The 19,209-nt window shown below is 37.0% G+C and overlaps 1 protein-coding gene and 1 long non-coding RNA gene across 3 annotated transcripts in view; one reads left to right on the forward strand and one right to left on the reverse strand.

Annotated features, from left to right (window-relative positions):
• Nucleotides 1-19,209, reverse strand: part of CDH4 (cadherin 4) — a 1,225,586-nt gene that overhangs the window by 679,632 nt on the left and 526,745 nt on the right. Inside the window, exon 2 of one of the 2 annotated variants that reach the window (XM_043984729.1) lies at nucleotides 4,577-4,701. The exons of the other annotated variant lie outside the window; for it this stretch is intronic. Coding sequence (XP_043840664.1) covers nucleotides 4,577-4,691 — 115 coding nt within the window. The 5' untranslated portion in view covers nucleotides 4,692-4,701. The remainder of the gene's footprint in view (nucleotides 1-4,576; nucleotides 4,702-19,209) is intronic. 2 annotated transcript variants of the gene reach the window in all.
• LOC122741351 overlaps nucleotides 1-19,209 on the forward strand; it is a 144,923-nt gene that overhangs the window by 120,159 nt on the left and 5,555 nt on the right. The gene's annotated exons all lie outside the window — the stretch shown is intronic.

The following is a 19,209-nucleotide window of genomic DNA, read 5'->3' on the forward strand; positions in this document are numbered from 1 at the left end:
TAACTGCTGAAGAACTTTGAAAACTGTAATTGGGAAACTGTGCTAAGCCTGAGTGTCTGTGAACATATTATATAACCACATAGAAACATTGATTTCACAGGTATGCTTGTCACATGGGATTCAACTTTCTGCCAAGTTTCACTCTCTGCAAAGTACATGCTATGCTAAATGTGCACTTTATATCCTTCGCATTTTCTGGAAAAACAAGGTCTTCTCTTTTCCATCTCACATTTGTCATCTTGGGCAGAAAATTCCATTCTCTTCAAATAGTGTACACATTTATGACACAGATTGCAAATGATTTGACATCATCACAATGAAATATTAAAAGCTAATATTGGGACTCTGTTACCTCTGAGGATAGAGGTTAGAATGGCCCCTATAATGTCACCCAAAGTAAGGCATTAGCATATGATTGATATAATATATGATCCAAGACTAACACAGAATCAATAAAGTCTTCAAAGCATTAGTTTGTGGTGAATTAATGAAGTTACAATAGTTGGTTATGATTTCATACAATGGATTTAGGAAAGAAATAATAACAACACCCACCCTTACCACCAGGTTTAGAACATCATGGGACCTATTGACGAGATGGGATGTCTATCAGTCACTCAGCTTGGCAGTGATCTCTGTTTACCTTACTGTGTATTGTAGGGGGAAGAGGTATGCTTGGAGTAAAGAAAGACTGGTTTGATTCCTTCCTCTAAAACACAGCAAATGTGAGACTGTGACCTAGTCACAGCTTCTCTGAAGCTATGTTGTCTTGGCTATAAAATGGGCATGATATCTGTAATAAGTTACCTCATAGAGCTAGAAAAAATAATAACAAAATTCATCTGGAAAAACAAAAAATCAAGAATATCCAGGGAAATAATGAAAAAAAATTCACAGGAAGGTGGATTAGCGATACCAAACCTGGAGCTTTACTATAAAGCGGCAGTCATCAAAACTATCTGGTACTGGCTAAAAAATAGAGTGGTAGATCAATGGAATAGGCTAGGCTCAGGAAATGCAGTAGTAAATGACACTAGTAATGTAGTGTTTGATAAACCCAAAGACTCCAGCTTCTGGGATAGGAACTCAGTATTTGACAAAAACTGCTGGGAAAACTGGAAGATAGTATGGCAGAAATTAGGCATAGACCAACATCTTACACCTTATACTAAAATAAGGTCAAAATGGATCCATGATTTAGACATAAGAGGTGATACCATAGGTAAATTAGGAGAGAAAGGAATAGTCTACCTATCAGATCTTTGGAAAGGAAAACAGTTTTTGACCAAACAAGAGACAGAGTATATTATAAAATGCAAAATGGATGATTTTGATTATATTAAATTAAAAAATTTCTGTACAAACAGAAGCAATGCATCCAAAATTAGAAGGGAGGCAGAAAGCTGGGAAACAATTTTTGAGGCCAGTACTTCTGATAAAGGCCTCATCTCTAAAATATATAGGGAACTAAATCAAATTTATAAGAATCCAAGTCATTCCCCAATTGAGAAATGGTCAAAGGATATGAACAGGCAGTTTTCTGATGAAGAAATCAAAGCTATCTATTCCCATATGAAAAAATGCTCTAAATCTCTAATGATTAGAGAGATGCAAATTAAAACAACTCTGAAGTACCACCTGACACCTATCAGATTGGCTAAAATGATAAAAAAAGAAGATAATAAATGTTGGAGAAGCTGTGGGAAAATTGGAACACTAATTCATTGTTGGTGGAGCTGTGAACTGATCCAACCATTCTGGAGAGCAATTTGGAATTATGCCCAAAGGGCGATAAAGCTGTGCATACCCTTTGACCCAGCAATCCCACTTTTAGGTCTTTTTCCCAAAGAAATCATGGAAGGGGGAAAGGGACCCACATGTACAAAAATATTTATAGCTGCTCTTTACGTGGTAGCAAGGAATTGGAAATTGAGGGGGTGCCCATCAATTGGGGAATGGCTGGACAAGTTGTGGTATATGAATACAATGGAATACTATTGTGCTGTAAGAAATGATGAGCAGGAAGAGTTCAGAGAAACCTGGAGGGTCTTACGTGAGCTGATGATGAGTGAGATGAGCAGAACCAGAAGAACATTGTACACAGTATCATCGACATTGAGTGTTGACCTACTGTGAGGGACTATATTCTTCTCACCAATGCAATGGTACAGAAGAGTTCCAGGGAACTCATAATAGAAGAGGATCTCCAAATCCAAGAAAAAAAAAAAGAACTGTGGAGTATAGATGCTGATTGAACCATACTATTTCTTTTGTTTTGGGTGCTGTTTTTTTTTTTTTCTATTTTGAGGTTTTGCATTACTGCCCTGATTTTTTCTCTTATAACAGGATTAATGCAGAAATAGGATTAATGTTATTATGGATATATATATGTGTGTGTATATATATATGTATATGCATATAGATATATAGATATAACCTATATCAGATTACCTGCTGTCTAGGGGAGGGGGGAGGGAGAGGAGGGAGGGAGAAAAATCTGAAATTGTAAAGCTTGTATAAACAAAAGTTGAGAACTATCTTTACATGTAACGGAAAAAATAAAATACCTTATATGTAAAAAAAAAAACCCCAAAACAAACAAAAAAACCAATTCCTGCATGTTCTGTAATATGTCAGTGTGATTAATTAGTCAATCAAGTACCTACTATGTTCCAGGCACTGTATGAGACCTTGGGGATAGAAATGCAAAGAATGAAACCATCTCCAATGACAAGAAAGAAAATGGAAGAAGGGAAGAAAAAAAGAACAGAGGGGAAAGTGGGGTAAGAAGAATGCAGAAGGGAACCAGAGAATGTAGATATTGGAGAAAGGCAAACACATTAATTAAGAAAGAATCACACTTGGTATGAATGAGTTTGGGGTAGGAATATTAAAGGCCACTAGAAGATATTTCTGATATGATCAATAGCAATATTTCCAGGGGTCACTAATTTAGGCAGATCACTAACATTCTTAAGCACATCTGGAGAAACCCATACTCTAACTTACCACAGTCTTCTTTGACAAAGCATTCCAGTGTCCCTACCTAATCAGTAACTTGTTTCTGTCATATCCCTAAGACTCAAAGGGCAAGAGTTCATCTATTTTCTAACCCTTATCTCCAACCTTTAGCCTAAACATCTCCCAGCTACAATTTTAATTCGAATTGCTTAGTGAATGGAGAAATGTGAATCACTTATCATGTGACAGTCTTTGAATTCCAAATTGCTGTAGTAAATTCACGCATTTTCCAACAATGAAAGCATAATTATAATCTAATAGCATAAATGCTCTATTTTGTGATAACAGTCCCAATTTTTGTGTGAAATCCAATTGAAGGGCAAAAGACATTGTAGTGACAATTCTTTCAAGAGCTGTTTTTTCATAGGGCAGTATGTTATGCCACACTCTTGTTGTGGCCATCCTTTTGTAATTCAGTAAAAAGTTAATTCTTTCTAGATGTAAATTCATAGGGTCATAGAACTAAAAATTCTAAAGGCATTACCTCCTTATTTTACATATACGTATTTTACCAAAATGCAGTCTAGAGAGGGATATAAATGATTTAACTGAAGGTAGTAAGCAGAAGATTTGAACAGAGGACGTGTAACTGCTAATTTAGTGCCCTTTACAATGTTAGTACAAATTTGGACAAAATTTGAAACTGGCATCTTCTTATTTTCATTTTGGAATATTTCTTAGGGCATTACCCAGCATTCTCAGGCTGCTTTACAGCTTCCTGAGTAATACTCCCCCAAAACTATCACACAGAGGCTTGCCTTCCCCAGACAGTGCTCTAGGCCCAACATCTTTCCCTCTATTCTTTCTTACCACCAGATTTTACTTGCCTGTATCACATTTCCTTCAAGGTCACTGTCAAAATAGAAAGCATCTGAAAAACTATGAGAAAGTGAGCCATTGACTATAGAGAGGTGACCTCAAAGGCAGGAAGACTTGGGTATAAGTCCTGCCTCTCACCCATAGAGGCAAGCTATACTCTGCAAATCACTTCAACTTTTAAGTGTTTTAGGGCACAGCTTCTTAAACTGTGGGTTGAGACCCCATATGGGGTCACATAACTGAATATGGGGGTTGCAAAAAATTTAGCTACACAAAAAGGTTATGTGTATCTGTTTGATATACCTATATACCTAGGGTTGTGTAAAAATTTCTTGGGTGAAGAGGGGTCATGAGTGAAAAATGTTTAAGAAACCCTACTCTAGGCAACTCTCTCATGGCAACAAATTGCAGAAAAGGTGCTGGCCTGAATTAGCTGATGATGTTTCCTTATATCACCTGAGAGTTCCTTATATCAGTGAAATCTCAGATCTAACTCCAGTCTCTGTCCAGAATAAAACAACACTAAGTACCTTTTGAAGTGTTCATGACCACTAAGATCCTAATGTGTTAAGAAACTAATGGCATTTAACTTGAAATTCCTTGAGCACACAGTAATATAAAGGGATAAATTTCTACTTACATCTACTTAAGGACTTTCAGGAAACACCTCATGCCATTGGGGGACATATTTTCTTGGGAAATGGAAAGTGAGTTACTAGCACCTATTAAAACTCACCATTTAGGAGGCCATTTATTTTATCTGTGCTTAAGGACAATCCCAATTTGACAAGAGAGAAAAGGAAAACAATCTCTTTGAATGGTACAACCATAGATGCTCCTGAAATGTACATTTTCTTCAGCCTGAAAAAAAAATGGGTGGGTTAGCTAGATTTTTACAATTATTATTCAGAAGGGTATTTTAGCTATTTATATGCAAACATGGGCATGATCAGACACATGTTTGTGGCATTTCAGGTCACACATAGATTTCCCCACTTATTTATGGTGCTTCTTGGCCAGATGTTAACACTGAGACTTTTCACTACTGAACTCTTTAGACCCTGGTCTTGTCTAACTCTCTCGTTATTCCATAATTGCTCAAGACTTCTAAGATCAATGAGAAGAATTCCCTAGGTTATATGACTATGACCTGAATCCTTTTCCATCTTTCTGACTTTTTTAAAGAATGAACTTAGTAGCAGTGTTTCCTGAAAGCATGCTGAGAGGATGCTACCTTAAACACAGTGAACTTCAAGAGAAATATAGAAATCATACTTATCATTACCATTTATAGGAGGCAGAAACATCAGAAAGAGGACAGAAATGAATGGGGAATTTAAAGTGGCCATACCACTAAAAACACATTGGGTGAAGTTGTTGGAAATCTTTCTGCAAGAGAGATAAAAGCTAGGCTTTGTTCACAAAGACACTGTGCCTTCAGGCCTTTATCATGTTAGCTAAGAGCTTTCTTTTCAGCTGCATACACTTCACCACTTTGTTTAACCTGGAGTTTTTCATGGTTCTGTCCTCCAACATAACCTATCAACACTTGGATCATTCCCCTTCCATTGAGGGAAAAGGGTTTTAAATGGCCAGGTGTTCTCTGTCCACCAAGAATATGGAGCTCAGAGCTTTTCCTGGCATATGATAATGTTGAGGCTTGAGCAGAAATCACTAAATTCCCTCAAGAAGTGATTTTCTTCCCTTTTTGCTTGCTTAGATAAGAACATAGGATCATAAATTTAGAGCTGGAAGGAAACTTAGAGGTCTATGAATCCAATCTTCTAATTTTACAGGTGAAGAGACTAAGGTCCAGAGATGTCATGTGACTTGCTCATAAAACAATTTTAATTCACTATAATATAAAAATAATATCTCCTGGGTTTTCTCACAACCACTTCAATTTCAAGATTCGGATATGCCCTCCTGGCCAAGTGAATCTGGTTTTTAATCTTTTAAAAAATATTTTGAAGTTTATTTTTTAAAAGAGTGTTTTATTTTTTCTCAATTACTAATTTCCAACGTAGATAGTTTTCAACATCCATTTTTGTAAGATTTTGAGTACCAAATTTTTTTCCTCCCTCCTATACTTCCCCCCATCCCGAAGGCAGCGAGCAATCTAATATAGATTATACATTACTATCATGTTAAACATATTTCCACATTAGTTATGTTGTGAGAGAAGAATCAGAACAAAAGGGGAAAAAAGCACAAGAAAGAAGAAACAACCACAACAAAAACAACAAAAGTGAAAATTGTATGCTTCAATCTGCATTCTGACTCCATAGTTCTTTTTCTGGATGTGGAGAGCATTTTACATCATGAGTCTTTTGGCATTGTCTTGGATCATTGTATTGCTGAGAAGAGCTAACTCTATTAAAGTTGATCATGCAATTTTGTTGTTACTGTGTACAATGTTCTCTTGGTTCTGCTCACTTTTCTCATTGCCAATTCATTTGAGTCCAGGTTTTTCTGAAATCTGCCTGCTCATCCATTTCTTACAGCACAATAGTATTCGATTACATTCATATATCACAACTTGTTTGGCCATTCTCCAATTGATGGGCATCCCCTCAATTTCCAATTCTCTGCCACCACAAAAAGAGCAGCTATAAATATTTGGTATGCCTTTTACTCTTTTACTTCATCCATTAAACAATGAATGTTTAAGAAGCATTTACTGAGGAATGTTAGGAAAAGGTTATTGAAGGAGACAGAAACATAAACATAACAAAGTTCCTGACCTCCAAGAAATTCTGATCTAATAGGAAGGTAAGGTATGTGTGCAGATAAATAGAATATAAATGAGGTGGAAGGATACAAAGTGTTTTGATTTTTCAGAGATGAAAGAAAGCCCTTTTAGATCTGAGAATGAGGGAAATCTCCAAAAACTTTTTTCTACCAGTGTCATTCTAGTGTTTTCTGTACCTTTTCCATTTCAGTACATGCTTTGTGGCTCAATGGTATCCTGACTGGTTTCAAAAAGGATGTGAAGTTCACTATACTAAAAAACAGAGTTACTAATCCATAGTTAGTAGATGTTAGGCTCTGAATTTCTTGGTTCCTCTGTGTCCATCAATTCATGTTTTTAAGATAGATGTCTGGGCCTAAGATTGTGGTTGGCATCTCTGAGTTTCTTTATGTGAATCTGCCAAAGTACCTAGATGGGCATCAAATTAAATTTAATTCAACTCCACAGGCATTTATTAAATGCCTATTAGGTGCTACGCACTGGAACTTCAAAGGCAAAAATGGAGACTACTTTTTCTTCAAATAGCTAACATTCGTTGGGGAGAAAATATGAGTACAGTCAGGTAAATCTAAAAATATATACAATCAAGCCTAATATACATACATTAAGTACTAGGAACTCACTGATACTCTGTTCTAATAAGTTTGGCTCACTCTCAGGAAACAGGCATAGATACATATAATCCAGTAAACCAAGGTAGTAATAATAAGGAAAACATAACATGATGACATATCAACAATTCATTAAAATATCTGAGCTGGAAGGCATTTCAGAGGGCATTTAGTTCCCCTATTTGAACAGAAATCTCTTCTAGACTATGATCAACATAAGGTTTCCAGTGACAAGAAGGCCATGATTACTCCAAATCATGTGCTTAGTCTAGATTTTATAGCTCTTTACAATTTTGCCTCAACCTAATTTTCCATCCCTTTCATATACTATACCCGCTTAGTTTGCCCAGTGGATAGAGTACAGGACTTGGAGTCAAGGACACCTGAGTTCAAATCCTGTTTATTTTTTTTTTTAACATACTCCTTACCTTACCATCTCTTTACCCTTGCTCATATTGTATCTTCTGCCTTCATTGGTCTTCCCCCAATTCCTCCTGTCTAATTCCTACACATCTTGGCTCTAATGTGTGAGAAAACAATTATTAATAATGAATTTCTTGGGGAAACCCAGAGATCAGTTTCAATCCTTTCTCCCCCTACTCCAGAAAATTCAGATCTTGAGGAAGTTTAGCTCTTATGTGGGATAAGCTCTAGGGAATAAAACAAATGGAGATTGATTCTTTTGTCTAGCTAAATGAACTGATCAAATCACAACAAGATATTGGACTTCCTTTTGCCCTTCAGGAGGCTCTATTTGCATACTCTTCCCTTATGTCATCAGTAGAGTTCATTTTAATTTGGACCACCCTGAGGTCAAGTCAACCAATGCAATTGAATGATGCTAACCAATTAGCTTTGATCAATGTATAATGACTGCCTCTATCAAAAGAGGATAAAACCCTTGGCTATGCCAGGCTCTTTGGGCCCTCTTTGTGCATACTCTTTCTCTCAGGACAGTGTAGGTTTTCTGAACTCTCCTTGTGACCATGTGCTGTCTCTCTGAGAGACAACATATGTCTGGAGCTTTTCTCCTGCTTGTGCTAACTGCCATGCAGTCAATTCTTTATTGGTATATATGATATTAATTAATAATAAATGCTTACTGTCAAAACAGGTACAATAGCCATTAATATGTAAATAGCAATCAATTATTTAGAAAATACAGTAGTAGCAATAATTAAAAAAAACACAAATGACACTGCCTTGGCCTCCCTGAAGGCTCACCTAATATTCTATCGCCCATTCCCTCAAGCATAGCTCAAGATGAAAGTGAATTTTTCTGTCTATGATCCTAGGGTCATGCTTACACCTTTGCCTCATATTCTATGTAGTTGTGTGTACAATTATTTCCTCTACTCTATTGTAGGCTCCATTAAGGGTAGACTATGTCTTCAACATCTTTTTGCATCCCTCACAGTACCTTATGTAGTAAATATGTACAAGAAATATTTAGAAAATTAATATAAGAATGACCTGATCTGGAATATTCTCTAGTTATCCTAAGTCCAGAAATGGAAGGTTTAGACTCCCTCATTTTCATATGTATATTTTTTCTAGAAAATGTCAGTCTGCTAACCCTCAAATACTTAGCATTAATAATTACAATGTCTGCTGGGAAATTTATAGATGGCTGGGCATATATATATATATATATATATGTGTGTACAGTCTTTAAAGGCACTGAAAAGAATAGAGAGAATACAGAATCAGGAATTATCTTAGAGTCAAAAGTCATAGTATTTTTAGCATAGGAGGTCCCAACTACCCTCTACACATTAACATCCTTTTTTCTTTAAGAAATATTAATGCTGGAGACTTAAAAGTTAATAAATAAGCAACACTGAGTACTTTGAGTCTGATTATAAGTTTTTCATCACTGCTTACTTTTTAAAAATCCTTACAAAATATATGAATACAATTTAGATATATGGAATTCAGCAGCAGAGAATGGTAATCTTCAAAGCTCAATCACCTTGCACATGAAATATGAGCTCATGCTGAATATTGGAAGCTTTCTGGGAGGACAGAGCTCTCAGTTTTAATACTGAACATCTCACCTAGATGTGCAAAAGGAAATCATAAAGTGGCTGTCATAGTAAAGGAAGTGAAAAGATGGAAAATACTCAAGTCTAAATGTTCTGAACTCATACTCAATACATAAGATTAGAGGGATAGATGCTTTTTAAAAATTGGCCTTTTTCTCTTAGTCAATAGGAACTTGGGGTATAGCACTGATCACCCCAAGGTTTTAAAATTTCCCTTATTTTTGATTTCTACTTGCTTCTTTCTGCCTACTTCAACTTTTCCCTATGGAAGCAGCTCATCCTCATGTAGGATTTATATGTGATGTAACAACTGCCTCTTAGGGTCAGCCATTTCCTCTACCACTGTTACTACACTTGTCTGCCATCAGCCAGCAGTGTATCCAGGCAGATCATGAGTGCAATAGTTGTGTCAGGGCAAGCGCAGGTTTTTCTGAGGCATGGTTTACTTGTTTGTACCTCAGAGATTCAGTCTAAAAATACCAAATGAAAGAGGTGTAGTCAACACTTCGACCTAGCACAAAATTCTTAAGTGCTGTGTTAAAATCCAGATATAGCTCCAAGGCTGTAGGTGAAGAAGTAGGGGTGGAAGGAAGGATGGGGAAAAAAATGAATAAACTGCATTTCCTCTCATTTGTTTATCTTAAACCTTGTACAATTAGTGATTTCACTGCTTCTTTTGGTATGTAAATATACAGCCTTCTAGGGTTTAATTTTTTTCTAAATTCATGTAAAATTGTTATTCTGCACTGCATCTGGGAATCTGTTTGGAGATGGACAGTTTATAAATGCCTATTACTAACACCAACACAAAGGTGATGAAAAGAAATATATGCTCAACACTCAGCAAGGATGTTTTTAGAGAAATATTAAGAGGTGAGAATATTTTTACCTTACACTTGAAGGTTTCCACAGCTGATTGACACATTCAAACAGCCTGCCAGGTCAGGTTTGTAATGAGAGGTGAAAATCTGCAAAATTTCAAGATGAGCTGCTCTGAAGACTTTGAATACAGTAGCTCAGCCCATTTTGCCTAGAAGGCAGCTATGTCTCTAGAAGCCTGCTCCTATTTTTAAAATGCTCAAAAGATTTATTTATTTTTGAAGCGCTCAGGAACATCTAAGAAGGGGAAAGGAGAGAGAAAAATCTCTTTATCAGGGGAAAATAGGGAGAGAGGGGAGGAAAGTTGAGGAAACCCCATTCCTGCATAAGATGATGAATACTGATGCTCAAAATCTCATCATCCTAAAGAAACTATGAGCCTCTATCTCTCATTTTTGTTTCTTGCTACAATTTGGTTTTATATCTCTTTGTTGTTTCATTTTAAAATGGTCACAATGAAGGGGGAAAAAGTAGAATGAATATTTCTTGGTAATACCTAAGGGTATATGGCGACTTATTCAGGTGACTGGGGAAATTGTGGATTGAGTTATTGACAAGTCATATCTCATTATAAAAGGCACAGATGAAACTCCCTCATTATATAAGAAAAATACATAAAGCAAATAAATAAGGTGCTCATTTCAAGTAGCACATAACACAGTATAAGCACAATAAAAGTATTTGAACTGTGTCTTTTAATATGTTTTATATTGAGTTATGGAAAAATATTGGTAAATAGCAGTACACCCAGAGAATGGAGACCAAAATTATGAGATGACTAGAAAACATTGTATGAGTATTCATTGAAGAAAATGGGGGCACTAGACATCCTTGAGAAGTTAAAGGAGGCATGATATCTGTGAGTACTTGAAGGTTTGTCATTTCAAAGAAGGATTAGATATATTCTACTTTGACAAAGATGGCAGAGGATAGAAGGCAATGTGATCTAGGAGAAAAAGCTTGGAATTTAGAATCATAAAACCTGTGTTTGAACCCTAACTCCTATTTGTCCACCTCTGTGACCTTGGGAAAGCCATTTAACTTCTTTGGGCTTTGTCAGTTGGGGAATGGCTGAACAAGTTGTGGCATATGACTGTGATGGAATACTACTGTTCTATAAGAAATGATGAGCTCAATGATCTTAGAGAAAACATGGATAGCCTTACATGAAGTAATGAAGAGTAAAATGAGCAGATCCAAAAGAATGTTGTATATAGTAACAACAATATTGTTTTAAGGACAACTTTGAGAGACTAAGCCATTTTAACTATTATAAATATTCAAATTACCTAAAAAGGACCTATGAAAAAAGACGTCTGCATCTAGAGAAAGAACGGATAAAGAGAAGTATGTATAGAATGATTTTACATAAACACACATATTTGTGTCCAATGGTAGCCATCTCTAGGGTGAAGGGGAAAAATAAATTTACATGATAACTTTATTACATATTTAAAAGGAATAGCAAGTTGCACATAATACATTTGCAGTTTCATGCACAATCTTTTTAAAAAACATACTATGTTATGGAAATGCTTGTTTTAGTCCATTTATTAAAAATAAAATAAATAAACAATAAAAATTGCCTCTGGCCTTTTCCCCTCATCTATAAAGCTGGGGTGGGTGGAGATGCCTGTACTAGGTTTTCTTAAAAGTTCCTTCACGGGGCAGCTAGGTGGCACAGTGGATAGAGCACTGGCCCTGGAGTCAGGAGTACCTGAGTTCAAATCCAGCCTCAGACACTTAACACTTACTACCTGTGTGACCCTGAGCAAGTCACTTAACCCCAATTGCGTCACTAAACAAACAAACAAAAAAAAACACAAAGAAACAAAAGTTCCTTCAGGTTCCAAATGTGTGATCCTAAATGATGCAGAGAAGCAATTACAATTAAATATAAGGAAAAATTGCCTAAGAATTAGAAATAGCCAAAAAGGCTAGCTTAGGAGGTAATGAATTCACTAGTTTAGGTAAGCAATAGTCATTTGTTAGGGATGTTAAAGAGAGTATCCTTATTCAGATATGGGCTGGACTAAGTGTCCTTTGAAGTTCCTTTCAACTCTAAGATTCTGTATATGATTCTCTCTGTTAGTCTACCCTTTACAGTACAGAGCTCATCATGTCCTACTGGGACTTCATCCTTAAGATTGAGGGCAAGTTCAGTGCCAAATTTTTGACAATTTCAATATTTAATTGGAAAAACCCTAGTTCAAGATATGAAAAATTTCACCAAAAATAATTATCTGAATTAAATGAAATCTGAGGGATTTAGGTCTATAAAGGCATTTGTGATGCTTGGGGAGGTCATGTGCTTTATCCAAACACTGATAGTTCACATAAAAGTTCTGTAATGATTGGAATGACGCCACCTACTGGAGACTTGCTGTGGAGAGCTCCACCATGAGGAAAATGCCTCAGAGGCATTGTGGCTTTTCCTTGGCGTCAGGAAATGACGCTTGCTCATGGGTGCTGTCTATCAAGTCTACCAGCCAATCAACTGGAGGAGCCTCCTATGGTCTGGGAGGAGACAGGAAGTGTGGATTCTAATGTGTTCCCCCATTTTGGGGGAAACTGACTAAAAATCACTGATAAAACGAGTTTAGGTTTTTAAGGGTTTATTGGAAAATAGAAAGAAAAAGATTGAGAACAGAATTCTAACAGCCTGGCATTCCTATCTTTCCTCAAATTTCCTGTGAAGTCCTCTGCCGCCACCACCATTAAGTCCGGAAGCAAAAAAGGCCAGCCCTCTCTCCGCAGGCTCCCTTTCCTCCTTCCTGTCTCCTCCCAGACCATAGGAGGCTCCTCCAGTTGATTGGCTGGTAGACTTGATAGACAGCACCCATGAGCAAGCGTCATTTCCTGACGCCAAGGAAAAGCCACAATGCCTCTGAGGCATTTTCCTCATGGTGGAGCTCTCCACAGCAAGTCTCCAGTAGGTGGCGTCATTCCAATCATTACAGTTCACAAGTTGAAGTGAAAATGAAAAGATAATACAGCAGATGTTCAGTGCACAAGAAATACACTAAGTCACTAGAATGGTTATAGTATTAGCATGTTCAGTGAGTGACATTTGTCAGGGGGCCTTTGATCTCTTATGTAGGTAGATGAACCCTAGATAGGGAATGCTTTTAAATATTGTTGTTCATTCTTCATTTTGAAAGACCAATGACATCATGGGGTGATGTCTTTGCTTCTGAGTGAATTGGATTTAAGTGAGGTTGAATTGCATGAAGTTGTCATCCTTACTCTCTCTTTAGAGGTACTGCAGTCCAATGGCAAGACAAAAGTCAAAATGACAAGCAATGGCCTGGGATGCAGTGGATAACCTTGGTGTTTTTGATGTCTGACCAAACTCTAAGTGCCGCCTTCAGCTATTTTTGTGGCTGTTGGAACAAACTGTTCCCAGCCACCCATTGCCCTGGGGGGAGTCTTCATATGCTTGGGGTAGATACCCTAACTCACCAGTGGGTTTGAGGTTTGTCTATTGGTTACTTTCAACTTGGTTTAGGCTGTCTGATGAGACAGTTTTATAGGGCTATGGCTCCTTCACATGCTATAACTTCTTGGAGTGATAATTGAGAGCTGGGTGGAAGGTGGACACTAAAGGTGGATGAGCAGCTCTGAAAAGGGGTCTGCAAGCCCACACCTCAGAAGTTCTAGTCCTTTCGAAATATCCCATACACCTCTTTTAGAATGTACTGGCAGGGAGACAGCTTTTGCTTTATAGTATGGATTCATCATGGATTAATCTTTTGGTGTTGCCAACACGAACCTGGGCATTAAGGAGGCTACAACATCACAACTACTTCATGTAAGAACCACCTAAGTTCCATAAATGAATCATATTATATTTGTGTTTCTTTCCCAAGGGTGAAGACTATTAGGAGAGACACAAAACACCTATACACCCTGCCCCAACACACACCAGTATTGATGCATACACAAGCATAAGGAAGATATTTGTGAGGACCAAGGTCCCTATAGCCCTGCTAGGACATTCTACCTACCTGCTATAGCTCCCTCTTTTTATTATATAACTATTTATTATAAAGAATTTGTTTCACATATATCACATGTGCAGCCATGCCTTTCCTGCGGAAATACAGTGGCAGCAGAGACTTGTGTGAGGAAGGATAGGCTAGAACACTCTTTTATCACAATTGACCATATTTGTTCCCTTCATGTCTATGCAAATTCCACTGTTGCTATCCCTATTGTGCTAACATTACTGGGGCCAAGACCCCCCACAAAAAACAACCCCAAACCTCAAGTTTAAAATAAGACTAATGCATGGTTTTAAAATGCATAAGTATTTACTTTTAATATCTGCAACAGATTCACCTTTCTGATGATTTGCTTGGACTAATTTTAAGTTACATGTGCATTCCCTGATCACATGATAACTAAAGGTGTGGGAAGAAATCCAGAATTATATGGGAAAAAATAGCCTGGAATCAAAATGTAGGAAGATGATCTGTAAAGTAGATTGAGAATAGATTCAAGTTCTATTTAAAAAGCAAATGAAACTAAATACTGTGGGATCCAGGATCTCAGATAGGGGTGAGTATTGATGGTGGTGACTGCACAATGAGTGTTGCAAAGCAGCCAAAATCACTTTCTGTCATGGCTTAGCTCACTAACACGATAGAGTGGACAGCTGGCCTATTGATCCACGGAGTAGATCGATTACACTATCACCCCACTTGGCTGAATTCATGTCAGGTTCACTGGCAAATATCTCTGGGCAACATCAAATAATGCCTCCTGCTTCTAGCCAAGCATTAGAACCATAGATAGATATATAGAGAGTATTAATGCATTTGGGGCCCTACCTAGAGCCATTAGGTGGATAGGTTGTTACTAAATATTTAGATCATAGGGGGGTAGGGGAAGGGAGGAGAAAGAGAAAGAAGAGATGGAATGTTGAAGAGGGGGGAATAGAACAAAAAAGAATGTGAGAGAAAGGGAAAGATCCACATTGGATTATGTTCACAATGAATTGTTTTTCTTGCTATGCTAAACATTCGTAAATGACAAAGCAACTTTTGCAGCATAAATACATTTTAAACAAAAGGAGGAAATGACAACAGATAATTTAGAATGTCAGAAGATCCACAAATTCATCTGCTGCTGGACACAATATAGTTGAGATCTTTTGGCTAGGGGGCAGCTAGGTGGCACAATGGATAAAGCGTCAGCCCTGGATTTAGGAGGACCTTACTAGCTATGTGACCCTGGGCAAGTCATTTAACCCTCATTGCCCTGCCAAAAAAGGGAAAAAAGATCTTTTGGCTGGCGACCCAGGAGGGCCCCAGTGTAGGTCAGGCTGCCTCTCTAGTTCTAAATTCTGGGGATCCTTGGATTACTACTGCTTCTGTGTTCACTTCAGTTCCATTTGGAAAAATAAGAACTTTGACATAGGATTTTCTGGCAGCTCTGTATTGTGAAACCTCACTTCTAGTTGAGAATATTAATTGGCATTTTTCTTTTGTTCTAAAAATGACATCTGTAACTTCCATAAAACTTCAATTTGACTGAAACCATTTGGTAAATTTATTGTAAGCATTTTCAAAATAAGATTAGGGTATATCCCTGCCAATCTGTTTATTGCCCAAAAATAAATTACCCTTCACACAGAAATTAAAGTATTCTAGTTGGATCAGGTAACAAAAATGCATTAAGATTTATAATCAGCACAAACCTAGAGTGGATCATTATAATATTCTTGTATTATTTACTAGGACCTTGCCATGTGACCAACACAGTCATAGACATTTTAGGGTTGAAGAAAAAGAAGAGAAAAAAAAAACATTGCCCCATGGAGACTATAATTCATTTGGTAATTGAGAACAAATTGTAGAAAAGGCAACCCTCAAAAAAAGCACAAAAAATAGAATATTTAGCTCATGGGGGTGGATGGAGAAAGTAAGAGGAAGGGAAGAGAAGAAAGGAAGGATAGATCAGTGAAGACAAAGATGGATAGCTTGGGGCAAAGAGAAAGACAAAGATTTAAAATAATATAGAGTATTATGGCAGAAGAGATTTATTCACACACAAGAAAGAAAAAGTAATATTCAGAGAACGCTTTTTGGAGAATTTAAACTTTGGTCTGTGCACTGAAGGAAACAGAGAACAGAGGTGAGGGGCAGAGCATTCCACTCCAGGTTGAAAGAATGGCAAAAGTGAAGGCCCAGAGACAAGGATAGATATAATATATATGAGGAGCCATGTTGAAGGTGGGGAGAAACAGTCGATGAGGGGTCTTGAAAACCTTACTAAAGAGTTGAGATTTAATGTCAAGGAATCATAAGAAATCAGCATGGTGCTTCAAGGATAATTACTCTGGTGCCAGCTGAATGGAAATCAAGAAGGTCAAACTACGAGGTTGTAGAAACGGTTTGTGTCTGAAATAAGCAGGACCTGAACTCAGAGGTAGCTATGGAAACAGAAAGGAAGGGTCAAATCTAAGAGACCTTGTGAGGAAAAATAACTGTCAGGACCTTATGATGGATTGGATGTGGGAGGTGACAGACAGAAAGGTATCAAGAATAATGTTGGAAGTGTGGTTGTGCCACACACTGATGTTGATGAGGCAAAATTGGAAGCAGTATTTCATTGAAGTTGAGGAAGACATGTTCAGCTGATCACATGTAAAATTTTAGGTGCTAAATATCTGAGTGAAGATATGGTCCAGATTACTAGAGATACATTATCAGAAAATGTGAGAGAGAGAGGTCAGGGCTGGTAACTGGACAAATTAATGAACATCTCTGGCCTAAGTTTCCTCATTTGTTGAGAGGGATGGAACAAAAGATCTTTAATAACTCATTCAGTTTTAAATCCTATGTTTTTAAGCATATTTAGGAGATATGTGAAATTCAAAGTAAATTCCTTTGCTGAGGGAGTGATGATATTTTTAGTATAGAATTACTATAATGTCCAAAACTGAATGTCAGGGCATGCTAGGATGAAGTGGGTTGGGAATAGAGGATTTAGTGAAGGGACCAGAAAAAAATGACCATAGATTTAAAAAGAGGTACATGAGAGTAATGTATGTTAAAAAAAAGACATTATAGTGAATATCAGTGAGATTGAGGGAATGAACCAATTTCTAGGCTTTCAAATGAATCTGACATTTTAACATAATTTTTCTATTCATAAATTGGTATAATAAATATTGCATTAAATCAATTTTTAAATGTGACCAAACTAAGGTAATAATTATCAGAGTTGGACTCCCAAATCAGCCCCCTCAAATCTCTATTGAAAACGTCACACATAAAAATGTACTTACTTCCCAGTCTAATCTGATCACAGTATCAACAATTATTATTTTAATATCTTTCTCCCATATTGTTTACCATTATTTTGAGGTGCTATGACTCCTTTTAAAAAGTTCTACATGAGAAAAAAGTTAAAACTAGGAATTATGACCAGAAAACAATGCATTTTGAAAAAAATCATTGTCATTCTTTTATGAAATACAAGTACTACTGGTGGTCAGCTTTTCCTCCTCTTTACTTTCATACTGGAAGGTCATGATATCAAATACTATTATATGAATTATCGCTTTTTTGTAGTCAAAGCCAACAAAATGAGAAAAAATGGAAACAATCAACTGCAAAATGCATTTCTCTCAGTCTCCTAACACTGGAATGCAGCTCCAGAGGCTCCTAGATGTGGGTAAATTTGAATCCTCAAGGTCTTAAATGGGACCTGGCTTTCCTAGAAAATATGGATATGAGGTTTGGCAGGTGATTTTAGCATCTACATGGAGAAGTCAGATTTAAACAGTGACAACATTAAAACAACATTGTAAAGGGTAAAGACCAAGAAATTGACAAATGACCATCTCCTGCTTTATTCTTTTTCAGTCTGCCCTCAAATGTTACAAACCAGACCTTTGCCCCAGTTTTGTACAGACCATTTGGAAAAGAAAAAGAAAAAGAAATTCTGAAAGCTTTTGTGGGCCTGAAGGGAATAAAGGAAAAAAAAAACTGCAAACATTTGGAGGCTAATTTGGAGACTATATGATCCTAATGATGTCCCTTTCCTCTCACGTTTCCCTTCAAATTAGGTCACGGAAGTCATTTGAATAGAGTCAAATTAAAAAATTCATTTTCTTTCCATTCAAGAATTTCGGGTGTGTATGCCACAAAAAAATAGCAACAAATGCTAGAAAAAAAAACCATGGTAGCAGGGCTTGAATGAAAAATTAACTGAAATATAGATTTATATCTCCACCCTTTCCATTTCGATTGGGGTCAGCTCAGTTCTGGCCTTTTTTCACCTTTCTTCTGGCTGAGAACAGCTTCCAAAGTACTCCTGCTCCTCTAGGATCTATACCATGCATAGCTAAAAGAACTAATCATCTTTGTAAATGTCATATCTGACCATATCATTCTGCTAAAAAACAAAACAAAACACCAACTACCAACTAATCAACCAACAAAAAAATCTTCCCTGGCTCCACAGCGCCTACAATATGAAATACAAGATGCTCAGACGACCACTCAAGGTTCCATTCAATCTGATCTAATCTACCTCTTTGGCCTCATTTTACATTATTCCTCATCCTCTGTTTCAGTCTAACTAGACTACACTTTTTTCACTGATTTTATTCTGCCCTCTCTGCCTCCATGCATGAGACTAAGCATACATACCCCATGCCTGGAAAGAATTCTTTGAACATCCCTGCTTGATGACATATTTCCCTTACTTCATGGTCTTTAAGGAACCATTGGTAGTACCTTTTCCATGAAGAATTCTTTGGTTCCACACCTTCCAATGTGAAGCGTTCCCTTCCTTTGACTTCTCATTCCTGTCTCTTTGACCTCTTCTCTTCAGTTATCACAGTCTAACCTGTATTATAAGTTATGTGAGCACATATCTTTTTTATTATTAGATTGTAATTTCATAAGAGTAGGGATTACATTGCTTCCTATCTATTTTCAATGCATGGTCCAGTGCTGTGCACATAGTAAGTGTCCAAATACATGTTTACTGAACTTAAATTGAAAATTCAGAGCACTGTTTAAAGCACAAGCTTTATAAAACATTTTAATGGTTTTGTCAAAAGGAA

This window comes from Dromiciops gliroides, chromosome 2 (assembly GCF_019393635.1).
Source record: "Dromiciops gliroides isolate mDroGli1 chromosome 2, mDroGli1.pri, whole genome shotgun sequence".
NCBI lineage: Eukaryota > Metazoa > Chordata > Mammalia > Microbiotheria > Microbiotheriidae > Dromiciops > Dromiciops gliroides.